The 13,481-nt window shown below is 36.1% G+C and overlaps 1 protein-coding gene across 2 annotated transcripts in view; it reads right to left on the bottom strand.

Moving 5' to 3' along the window:
• Nucleotides 1-13,481, bottom strand: part of srcin1a (SRC kinase signaling inhibitor 1a) — a 115,236-nt gene that overhangs the window by 85,608 nt on the left and 16,147 nt on the right. The window contains exon 1 of one of the 2 annotated variants that reach the window (XM_016529503.1): nucleotides 732-780. The exons of the other annotated variant lie outside the window; for it this stretch is intronic. Coding sequence (XP_016384989.1) covers nucleotides 732-735 — 4 coding nt within the window. The 5' untranslated portion in view covers nucleotides 736-780. Of the gene's footprint in view, nucleotides 1-731; nucleotides 781-13,481 lie in introns of those variants that run through there. 2 annotated transcript variants of the gene reach the window in all.

Below are 13,481 nucleotides of genomic sequence, written 5' to 3'. Positions count from 1 at the left end.
CTAACTAATCCTAAATAAAACCCTAACTCTATAATGTTACTATTATTTGTTAATTAATATTACTGATTTGTATAATTGTAACAATAACATCTTAAAATAAAGTTTAACCAAAGTAATAATAATAATTACAAAGTGTGTGTGTGTATAGTGTATATATATCATTAATATATTAATACAGTGAAATAAAAAAAATATAATTAAAATAATAAAAACAACTATTATTTATTTATATAAATGTGTGTCATAAATCATTAATATACTAATGGGAATTACAGGGAATGGGAATTACAATTTAATTACAGGGAAATAAAAATAACTAATTATTATAATTTCTTTATTTTTATTTCTCTGTAATCATCATCATTATTATTATTATTATTAATAATATTACTACTAATAATAACAGAGACAAATAAAAAATAAGAGGGAGTGCAAAAAATTAATAAAAAGATAACAATATAAGATGAGTTGAGATATGATTGCTAGCCAAATCGAGAGTCAGAAAACAATAAAAGGATTGAGGATGAGTGACACTGTCAGATGAACGACTGACGGAAAGATAAGATGATGTTAAAAAAAGCACAACTACAAGCTTATATGCAAAAGCATATCTAAGAGCTTGACCACATGCTTGTCAGCTTGACGTAACAGAATGCATCTCTAAGCACACACACATACAGAAGAGCACGTAAGAAACAGGCATCTTTGAAGAAGACTGCGCTGTCACTTACTCATCTGAACCGACAAGGACGATGGTTAGTCCGTTAGCTTTAGAAGAGGACAGGCTGAAGGAATCCAGTGTAAAGAAGCCATTATTCCAGCGGTGTCCGGCAGCACTCATGAGTCTGTGTGAGTGTGTGTGTGTGTGTGTGTGTGTGTGAGCGTGCATTAGAGTGTTACACTCGTGTGAGGATGCTGCCGATGCGTGAACATGTGAAGAGGGCAGAATGTGACACCAGCGGGACGAGCAGCCAATCAGAGCGTGCGCTCAGACAAACAGGGCACTCTCTGTGACTTTCTCTCATCCCTTAGCCCTCTCTCACCTGCTTTCCCTCTCTTATTTCCTTCTCTTGCTTTAGGGGAGAAGTGGAGAGGGTGATAATGGGAGACTGTCCGTCATGCTAGTGGATGACCCAGATTCAGAACAAGAGAGGGAGAAAGGAAGAAGAAGCTGGATGCAGTGAAAGAGAGAGAGTATGAAGAGTGGAGAAAGAGAGGAGGAAGAGGGGAAGGTAGCGTGTCCACGGTGATTTGATTAGACCGGTTGATCATGGAGCGGAAGAGATGAGAGATCCTCATCAGATAGAGGAAAGAGGGCAGAGAGACACACAGAGACACACATCTAGCTAAATCAAGACATACTATAGACTTCTACTGGTCTTATATTTATTTTTATAGCTACTTATAATAACTACAGACTAACCCTACTCTTACCCCAAAAACAAAACTTTATTATTTTAAGTAATTTATTTAAATACTATTTTTAAATTAATTTAATTACGAATAATATATATACACACACACATATATATATATATATATAATTATTAAATTATATTGTTTTATTATTAAATTATTATTTTTGACATATACACACCTAAATATATAAATATATATATTTATATATGTAGGTGGGATATATATCATTATATATTTTATTAATTATTATTTATTATCTATTTATTAATTATTATTAAAAAAAATGTGTTAACAAAACTTTTGGTGTATGAAATATCATATATATACCATTAAGTACACAATTCATTTTTTGATTATTATTTGATTAATTTATGTTATTTATAAAGAAAATACTGGGCATTTATGCATCAACAATACATTTACACACACATGATTAAAGAGACTTATTCTGAATGCTTTTGGCAGTAAAGGAACACTTTAAAATGAACATTTGCCTCAACAGTCATTTATCAGGAAGGCTCAGTCAGCAGAAACCAAGACTGACCTCTTCCAACACACTTAAGCATCAATGTTGATGTAAAAATTTAAATGTCTAAGAGATGAAGGGAATGAGGCAGCAGCGAGATATGCTGCGGATGACTGCACACAATGTTAAATAAGAAGCAATGCAGCTCATCAACACCAAGATGCTGTAAGATTTACATTAATCACATGCTCTCAGAACAGCATTGCTGCAACCAACACGGTCTGTATCATTTTAGACAGCAACAATGCATAATATGCAGTAAACGCAAGCATTTATGGTAACAGAGGAGTCAGCATAATTTTCAGCACCAAGGACAGCACCAGGTTGGCCCAGTTTATCAGTACCATGGACAGCACCAGTGCACCTCGCAATGCAAATAGCAGCTCTTTCAACAACACTTAAGATCTGCACAAACAAAGATCTTAAAGAGCAGCTCCATGTAGAGGTGGACAAATGTTTGAGGCATTTTGAATACACAATGCAAATATCACAGTGCCAAGCATTCTGTCATGGGCCATGCACAGGGATCAAGTGAAAATGTGAATCTGTTAGAGAGGGGAATGAATAAAAACGTAATGGAGGTTCAGATGGGAGAGTCACAGTATGTATGATGTAAAGATCGAATGATTGCACTCTCAGTGGGACAGGAAGAGTGCAATCTTTCTCAAGAGCCATCCTTCACTCGCCCTTCAACTCACAGCATCTTTTGTTCTCCTTCCTCAAGTGATTTCAACCACTTTTCAAAGGGAGGCATATCATGTAAATCAGGATTTCCCTTGCTCTTTTGAATTAAAACATCCTGAAGTACTAGTACACCAAACAATCCAAAGCCTCATCCCTACCATTTATGAAAATTTAACTGCAAAAATGTGTCACTCAACCATCTTGAAACCATCAAGTGAATCTCAATTTGACTAAAAAGTTGGGCAGTACGTATCAGCATGGATTTTTTTTTTTCTTTCACAATGTAATGCAGGAATTAATGCAGGTTAGCCAATCACAACAGAGACCATTTACATATAGATTTAAATGGATAGTTCACCCAAAAAAATAAAATTCTGTCATCATTTACTCACCCTTACGATGTTCCCAGCCTGAAATTTCAGAAAGAAAAATGTGTGTCCATATAATGAAAGTCAATGGGGTCCAATGTTGTCCTGTCACCAACATTCTTCAAAATATTTTGTGCTCTTTTTTGTGCTCCAAATTCAAATTCATACAGGTTTGGAATGACATGAGGGTCAGTAAATGGCGACAGAACTTTCAATTTTTTGTGAACTATCCCTTTTTAGGTATAGTAGCAAACACAATCTACCTAACTGAGAGAAGTTGGACAGTGGGCATGTTAAACTACGTTATGACTCTTTTGGAGACCTGAGAGGGCAAAAATAATAAGTGAACATTTAAGTCAGATATGCACCGTACAAGTGATTAAAAATGGATTGCACTCAGTCTGTGTCTATATGACTCAAAGACATTTCTGGGTCAATTCAATATCAAAAGATGTTTTCGTGTCCACTGTAAAAGAAAAAAAAATAAGTTAGATCACAGCAGTGGAAGTGATTTAAGGTTGGGATTTGTTAAAATAAACACGTGTATCTGATCGATTCTTTCTTTCTTCTTCCACTCACTCTTTCTCCCTCTCTCCCTCTCTCCCTCTCTTTTTAGTAGGTGGTATCTTTATATTGAGAAAGACCCCATCACCCTCTCTGTCTCTACTGTGCTTATCTCTATCACACATACTTCTGCCTTCTCCCTCCTCCCCTAAACCAAATATCGCTGCTTTCATTTTCCTTCTCCTCCTTTGCTTTGTTTTTTGTTCACTTTGGGGACAAAGAATAAGTAATCTCTGCATCTTTTCAATCTGTCACTCAGCCTGAGAATGGCAGAGGAGCGGAAAAGAGGAAGAGAAAAAATGCGACTGAGGAGAAAAGATGGATGGGGTCTTTTGATTTTAGAGTGCTTGTTAATTTTCCCCAGCTGTCGTTCACACAGAACAGCGCACGCACGGCTATAGATAGATGCTGAACAGTTTAGCACTGTGACATACTTCATGACTCAATATGCTGAAAAGAGTTCGTAGAAAGTTGATGAATCTTTTTCGACCTTGAAACCTTTAATCTGACATAAACAATTTATAGCTTTAGTCTGATGTTATAGATCAGGTTTGTTGTGTGATATCTGTAGGATAAACAATCAACAACCAATAGGCTATCTTAACACAATATATAAACAATAATCATGTAAGGAGTGAGTTAGAGAAGGATATATCAGACCGAGTGTGCAAATAAAGTCTTATGAGCTGCACAGTCTCGCCTCGCCAAATTTTTCACTAAATGGCAGAAGATCTGGTCCAAATTATTCTGGCCAAGTACCACCCACAATACAAGAGACCGTCAGACTGACAGACTAAAGCAACAAACCACAGCAACTTCTGTTTTATGTGCTGTTTGGATTCAGATGGTGAAATAGATTAAACCACAACCATAAAATAATACATTTTATACATCATAAAATTAATGCATAAATAAAAATGTATTTAAATAATGATGCAGATATCAGTGTACACTGTTAAAAAAAAGATCACTATTAAATCATTTTTATTATGTTATATAATAATAAGACATAATATTATATACCATTCAAAAGTTTGGGGTTGGTAAAAAAATGTTTTGTTAGAAGTTTTTTTTTTCTCACTGTAAAAACAGTGATATTATGGAATATTATTAAAGTAATTTAAAATAACTGTTTTCACTTTGAATATATTTTAAAATATAATTTATTCCTGTGAATTTTCCGCATCATTACTCCAGTCGTCAGTGTCACATGATCCTTCAGAAATCATTCTAATATGCTGATTTGCTTAACATTTTTATGGAAAGTGATTTTTTCAGGATTTTTTGGTGAATAGAAAGTTCAAAAGAACTGCATTTATTTTAAAACAGAAATACTTTGTAACATTATAAATGTATTTACTGCCACTTTTGAATTTAAGGCATCCTTAATGAACAAAATTAATTTATTTCTTTTCTTATTTCTAAAAATATTTTGTAACATTATAAATGTATTTACTGCCACTTTTGAATTTAATGCATCCGTGATGAACAACATTAATTAATAAATTTTTTTATTTCTAAAAATCTTACTGACCCCCAGTTTTTGAAATGTATTGTAAATATATAGAAAAATATTGTATATAATGAATGTGTGTGTCAAAAAAAATCATATTCATCTACAGTATACTTGGAAAGTCATGGTGTCACACCCTAATCAGCTAATTACCTCAAAACACCTGCAAAGGTTTCCTGAGCCTTTAAATGGTCTCTCAGTTTGGTTTACTAGGCTGTAACGATCGGCCTTATTGGAAGATGTTACGTTTGTAAAGTGCCAGCAAAAGGGATAACCGCAGCCTTGAGTGTAATGAATCTATATAATATATGGGTTTCACTTTCTGAAATGAGTGACAAACAATATTGACCTTTTTCATGATATTCTAATTTTTTTAGATGTACCTGTATATACATATATATTCATTCATTCATATATATTTTATTTATAATTTATATTTATGTATATTTATTTATATAGAACTTTTTGAATTTATGTTTTTGTGTGTTTGTTTATTTTTCTCAGAAAAGTGCATTGTACAATTTTAACACAACGTGCCACATTACTATACACTGAATGACTCAATTTCAAGAAATTTGAAAATCTTTTAAAATGACATCAAATCCACACCTGATTAGCTCACGGCAATCCGTATTAGCTTCCCTCCAATCATACAAAACACAAAAGTCCCAGGGGAAGAGAATTTAGGTGGAGGAACATTAGCTAAGCCTTCCTGCGCTCACTAATGCTCTCTGAAAGTCATGACCAGTATGTTTCCTGCCACTGATTGCTGCGTGTGACTCATTCCTCACAATCTGGATAGACTGCAGAGCAGAGCACATGAGAGGAAGACAACACCATTCAGATGAAAAAGTTAGCTTAAACCACTTCAAATCATGGGATCCAACAGGGCCTCCAACAACGCTTGGTTATTTTTAATGCGTAATGAATGCATTTACAATATGCCACAGTGGCTGTCAAGTAAATTACCTGCTCTGCAACACCTGGTACAATGAGAAAAGTTCACCATACAGTTCAGAAAAACATGAGTTTACAGGGTGCATGCATTTTAAAGCTTACAGTACATGACCTCTGGCTATTTAATATAAATCTTATTCTAAACAGGCCTACAGTAACCACTTTTACATATGCAAAGACTGCGGCTCGATACGAATAGTGGATTGCTTCGTGGTTTCCCATGGTAGTTTGGCTCTGGCATGCTCTTCTGATGTGCTGCACTAATTGGCCTGTGCTGTCAAAGGCCACAGAGCATAATATGAAAGAGGAAAGTGCCGGCATCAAAAGACATCAGCTGGAGCGCCTGTAGTGAGAAACCTACTCCATCTCTCCTCATCATTCCTCACTGCTGCACACATTTAATTTCCTCTTAACTAGCCATTCTTAAAATAAAGCACATTAGATTCAATAAATAACAATTTAAAGGTTGAGTTGCCTCTAGTTTTATAGAGAAGTTACTGTTTTATACTATTATAGTTTCTTCAAATTGGTTTTTTTTTTTTTAAATCAATAGCACATACACAGTGGAGAGATTGACACCAATGAAAATCTGAAAATATTTTTTCTTTTAAAACCTAGTTTAAAAAAAAGAAACATAACTTAAGTAAGATATATTCCGGATTCTGGACTATTCCTAAGTGATTCTCCACTATTCCTGCACTGATAAAATAAGTAAATTAGTTACAATGATCATGTGACTATTTTTACAGATGGTGAGATGTTCTTTCCTTCCACTGAAGCTCAAGATGCTCTTTGGATCATCTCAAACCATGCTGGAGAACATAATAATCAAAAATAGCATAAACTTTTGGAGTTCAAGGAGCTTGAGTGCTGTTGTCATAAAGGCTAATAAGGAACAAGCTAAATACTGACACGGTCAGGGTGTTGAGAGATCAGGCAGGACGACGAAGAAACGGATATTTTATCAAGAAACAACAGGAGATCCAGACAGGGTAGACATCACACAGGGTAACATTATAACCGACAAACTAGAATACAGGAGACAGGAACTAATATAGGGCAGATAACGAGGGGCAGACAGGTGAGCACAAAGAGGTGATTAACTAATAATGACAACAGGAACCACCAAATAAGGACACAGAGGGAGAAACCACAATCGACAGTCCACAGGGGTGTGACAGATCGCCCCCCTGCTTCATGTGTTTCCATTATAATATATAAATAACATTATTTTATATATAAAATAAAACGGAATTTTATTTTATAGTTTTAATAAATTATTAACATATCTTTTCACTGGTGAATGTATCCCACAATTACAGTCATAATCTCCTTCTAAAATTCCAACTCAGAGAGCTTTCTATTTTTATCTCAACACTCCCTTAAAAAGGTTTTATATTGCATCAGATATGCAAGCTATGCCACACACACACACACACTCACACAAACATACTCACACACAGGGAAAATGCCATAGAGCACAACATTTATCTCAGGCCTGCTAATGATGTGTGCAAACAATTAAGAAAAAGACAAAAGCTTTTCAATTCTTTGTCTCGCAATCCAAACACAACACAATCTAATCTGCACAGCAGACAGAGAGAAGAAAGCTGCTGTCTGCTTTAAAGTTCCTCTATGAATTAAAACAGTATTTCACATTCCAGCACAAACCAAGAAGCTAAACTTCCAGCCACTTCTCAAAGCTCTTGGACCCGATCCAGAAACACTCTGGTCAAAACTTACTGCATGGAGGCGAGTCCGGTGAGTAAAAGCCCTCCCCATCCAGCCCAAACAGCAGGCAGTCTTCCTGCAGCATGACTATCAGCCCAAAAAGTGTAGGATGTGATGTGATGCTTCAGCCCACTACTGTTCAAATACACATTTAATGCACCATCCCCCCATGTGTGTGTGCATACATATGTGACCACATGTAATAGGAAGGGGAAATGCTATACATAATGGTACTCACATACACACACATACTTACTTAGATCTGCACTGTACAACATTGCTATTCTGAATAGAAACATGCACCAGAGGGCACATAAGCACTTAGGTTAAACCCCTTCATTTTTTTTTTCTAGAGGGGGAGGAAAGGAATGAACAAAGTGATGCTAAATGCATCATATTTTAAATGCTGTATTTGTATTCATATTTAAATCCAATAATTGTAAGAAAATCCCAATTTTAAGGACAGTACATGCAAAAAAAAACCTTTGCATGTCAACAAACCTGCATTAAAATGGCAGTTTACGGCACATGTGTGTGCTAAAGGTTGAGCCTTGCTTTTAAATGACAGAATTAACCTCTATTCAACCCCAAAGGCAATACTGAAAACACATCAACAAAAAACAGCAGCCAAAAGCCAGTCATCAGTAGCTCAGTAAACACAGCTCTTCAGTCCTGCTCTTTTTATCTTTTTTCTCTCCTCTTCCGCTCTCTGCCAAATTACCTCCTTTCTGCTGTCTCCAATTAAAGTGATTATGAGACTGTGGTGTGCCGCGTGTGTGTATGCAGAGAAAAGAGGAATAACATGCTGATTATAGCTAATAGAAGACGTGCATGTGGCTGCGGTCGTCAGTGCCTTGAAATTATGTATCAGAATGTGTCCATTTATCATTTCTATGCATTTATGTGCATGCATTTATGTACATGCATAAAATTATATGGCAACGTAATGACATTTGCAGCATATCCGTAATGTGACATGAACCTGAAAGAAACAGAATTTTTATTGGAAAATAATGTTCACAAGGACTTCATTTCATCCACTGGGATATGATTGGATCGTGAAAACATTAGGCAGAGAAAGTTATTGCACTTATACTAAGTTATAAATTATACAAAAACAGTTATACAGTAACATGCACTGATGAACACCCTAGACATGTATTATAAAAGTAAGTAGGATCAATTTTGATTTCATGCTTTCTTTAGAGGTGATTTGTGCAGTTTATTTTCAATACTTTAGGGATGTGCTGACATTAAAATTCCAATAATAAAATTATATAATATTATTGTACAATACGAAAAATTCAATCTCAAATTCATTTTGAGATTTGCTATACTAATTTTAACAACATTATTAAATTATTATAACAGCTACTACTTTTTTAAGGTTAACTTTATGTGAGTGTTAGATGATAGGTAATCTAAAGGTAAAAATAGTGTAAATGAGAATGTACAATTAAATACGTAAAAGTATCAATAATCTATTAAAAAAACACTATAATATTAGATTTATTGATATGGCACAGATATATTGTGTATACCCAAAATGCTTTCTTATATTCAAGCTAAAAATGCACAGACAACTCACTAAAAAGCACTGACAAGTCAAGAAAACATTGCACTAAAACATTGTCATTATTTTTGCACATCCGTTTGGTGGCACAAAAATTACACACCTTTAAACACTCCCAGCAGTTTCACAAGTGTAAAACATGTAAAGCAATGACAACTTTAGAAAACACATTCACAGCCTAGAAATGGCAGGCCTCATTCACTAGAGCACTGTGCATGCAGAAGGTCGAGTTGACGAAGCACAGCTCACAGCCATGTAGAGAACAGCAGGATCTGTGGCTCAGGGCTCCATGTTGAAGAGTGGGCAGACATTGGCTGTCAATAGCCTTTATGCACACTGAACAAAAGATGGAAGGAATAAGAGAGGAAAGAGAGATAGCAATATCACAGCAAATCATGCGTCAAACAGAGAGAGGAGCAGGAAGTAAGGAGAAGAGGAGAGAAAGAGAGCTAAATCAATACTGCTTCATATGCAGTGCATGTAAAAGTCAGATCATGCAGGACAGGAGGGGTAGGATGAGTGGGGAGGAGAGGAAATTTCAGACACAAATAGGTAAAGTGGCACTGGTGTGCTTGTTTGTTTCGAGGAATTCATTCTCATTCTCTCAGTTACACATACACACACTGGGCACTGTGAATACCACTGCCTCAATTACATTTTACATTATTCACAGGGCACTAAACTCCAACAGCATAATGCAATTGTTTGGTATTACTACTGTGTCATTTTCAAAATTAGATAGATGCAAGTGGTTACCAATGATATTGAGCAAAGTTCTTTGAGAGTGAAATGTGCTGAAGGTTATTAAAAGTTTAGGTATTTAAGTTTGAGCTTACTGCAGTGATGTTAGGATAGCGCTCAGATAATGTTTAAGTGCAGCACAGTGACATTTAGGTTCAGTACAGTGGCGTTTATGTTAGTGTTCAAACAGTGTTTAAGTTATGAGCAATGACATTTATATTAGCATTCAGACTGTTTAGATTCAGTGCAGTACTGTTTATGTTAACGTTCAGACAATGTTTAGGTTCAGACAGTGCAGCAACATTTATGTTAGTGTTCAGATGATGTTTAGGTTCAGTACAGTGACGTTTACATTAGCATTCAGAAGTTTTGTTTCAGTGCAGTGACGTTTGCATTAGCGTTTAGACAATGTTTAGGTTCAGTGCAGCAACATTTATGTTAGCCTTCAGAATATGTTTAGGTTCAGTGCAGCAACGTTTACGTTAGCATTCTGCTGATGTTAAGGTTCAGTGCAGCGACATTTACATTAGCGTTCTGAATGTGTTTAGGTTCAGTGCAGTGATGTTTATGTTAACAGACGATGTTTAGGTTCAGTGCAGTGACGTTTACATTAGCGTTCAGATGATGTTTAGGTTCAGTGCAGTGACGTTTACATTAGCGTTCAGACGATGTTAAGGTTCAGTGCAGCGACATTTACATTAGCGTTCTGAATGTGTTTAGGTTCAGAGCAGTGATGTTTATGTTAACAGACGATGTTTAGGTTCAGTGCAGCGACGTTTACATTAGCGTTCAGACGATGTTTCGGTTCAGTGCAGTTTGCCACTGTGGTCATGCATGCATGAATTAATCAGGAACTATTGTCATTATGGAGGGAACTTGAACATATGTTTAACGCCCAAGCAATGTTTAGGTTAAGCACAGTGACATTTAATTCAGTGTTTATGCAGTCTTTAGGTGATTTATGAATTGTTGTTTTTCAGTGTTGGGTTGTGTAAAATGCATATGTTTATGTAACTTGACTCCATTAAGCTAAAAGCTCTTAATAAGTTCCTGTATGCATGACCTTCCTTTCTGTCTCATCTACTCTACACTCTCATTGGTTCAAAACCCCTGAGCAACGGTGGACATGGATTTTCCTTCAGTTGCTTGTTCGTGGTTGTTTAATTCCGCTGAAATGACTGCAGATGGAATCTCATAAACTGTCTTGCAAGACCTTGTTTCTCAGTGGACAAACACACAAATACTCAGTCTAATACACATACTTTCACACTCTCTGGCATTTCATACCAACCGGAAAAACAGGCTGTTTAAATGAAACCCATAAAACACAGAAGCCCTCCCACGGGAAACACTCACGCTCTGCATCAATAATTCCAGAACTTCATGAATATTTGAAGATTCCATACCTGAGATGTGACAGGAACAAAGAATGTTAGAGAGAAATGCAACTGAGTGCACAAGAGAGATTTAGAGCCTGAGAGTTTGTGTGTGTGTGTGTGAGTGACAGAGAGAGAAAGAGAGAGAGAGAGTGAAGGAAATGCCACCGTTTTTGTCATCTAGGTGGATCTCTAAGTGACAACAGTTGTGAACAGTTATTGATGACATTCCAGGATGGCCAAAAAAAAAGAGGAAGGCAACTCTTTGCAAAGTTCCAGAAAGTTCACTGAAACTCACCCAGAGCATCTTGCCCAGGCAGATGCCAGCCAGCAGAAAAGACACCACTTTGATACCTGTCCAACTGTGACGACATCACATCCAGTCCACACAGCAGGGGGCAACAGATGGTTTGTGTCATCTGCTATCTACCACGGGTGCTTTCTAAAACATCTTCCGCCTCGCAAAAGATGTTGTGATGGAAGATGAATAGATGAACAAATGAGAGCAGGAATAAAAGTGAAGGAGGTTTCTTTCAAATGTCTCAATGACAACGACATCTGCCTGGTCGAATGAGGCTATTTTATTTATTTTATTTATGGTTACACATCTGTGAGTGCACGAACAAGTGAGATTTGTTTTCTAAATGACATCTGAGTTACAATTACTAATATAGTCCGTCTGTGATTTTATGCAGCGTTTCAGACCAGATTAGGATCTCAGAAGTGTCTGTAGTCAGGATGAGTTTCACACAAGGTCATGTGATCAGGATGTTTATATCACAAAGCACTCTGAAATAAGGCTTGTGATGTGGTGTAGTTGGAGCAACATGCATATAAATTAGGGAAGGAATTCATTTAGATCAAATCTGATACTGCTACTAAAGTGGTCATTGAATAAAAAGCATTTATTCATAACATCCTGCAACGTCATCAAACATAGATGACACTTGTTTCATGCATATTATAGGAGTTTAATGTATAATGACATAATATACTTCTGTAAATACCATACGTGTATATAATACATCAATGTGTATTTATATAAGTATTACATTATCATTGATTGATTTATATGTAAATTGTCATTTGAAAACATTAAACTTGAGTTATAAATGCCTGTTGTTGATGTTTAATATGAAAATAAACATAATTTGGTTCTATCAGCTGTGTATTTATTTAACCATAATCATGATAGCTGCATTTTAACTGTCACATCTTGTGCACTTTATACTAGCAAAACATTTGCATACAAACCACACCTGGGACTAATTAAACACAAAAAACCGCTGAGGTCTAGACTCTTTTTCAGTGGGTTTATTTTATTCAAACTTGTTTAGTACTGGAGTGATGCATAATGACTGGTGGTTAAATTCCCTCTCGACTTCCTGTGAAGTGATGTATCGATGTTCCCTTGTTTCCTATGTCAATGCCCTTCAAAATTTTATGTATGTTTCCTTCAGAATGGAATCTCACATAATATGGCAGAATATCCTTTGAAGTCCACATCACAACACACTTATAGTCAACTGGACGCACCTTCAGACTCAACCTACCCTGTTCTCAGGTTTGACTCTGACTTAAAGTGGTCATCGGATGCCCATTTGCCACAAGTTGATATGATTCTTTAGGGTCTTGATGAAAAGTCTGTAACATACTTTGGTTAAAATTTCTCAATGGTCGTGTAAAACAACACCCTTTTTACCTTGCCAAAAACAGCTCTTTTGAGAGCAAGCTGTTTTGTTGCATGCCGCTTTAAATGCTAATGAGTGCTAATGAGCTCTGCTCATCCCGCCCCTCTCTTCCGTGGGGTGACGAGCCATTCTCTGAGAGACTGTAAACTTTAGCTGCATTCGTCTTCTGTGAGTGAGAATATTTGTTATTGCAGTTGAAAACCAAAGAGCATCTCTTCATATTAAAACGTTGTGTAATTAATTGCTCTTCTCCGCACATTACAAGAATGCTGTCCGGACGAAGCCTGGATTCCCGCTGGCTGTAACTGCATAATAATTATATATATATATATATATAT

Source organism: Sinocyclocheilus rhinocerous, unplaced genomic scaffold (genome assembly GCF_001515625.1).
Source record: "Sinocyclocheilus rhinocerous isolate Xijiao unplaced genomic scaffold, SAMN03320098_v1.1 scaffold481, whole genome shotgun sequence".
In the NCBI taxonomy this organism is placed as follows: Eukaryota; Metazoa; Chordata; class Actinopteri; order Cypriniformes; family Cyprinidae; genus Sinocyclocheilus; species Sinocyclocheilus rhinocerous.
The sequence above is the reverse complement of the archived record's forward strand: the minus strand, read 5'-3'. Positions and strand labels throughout refer to the sequence as shown.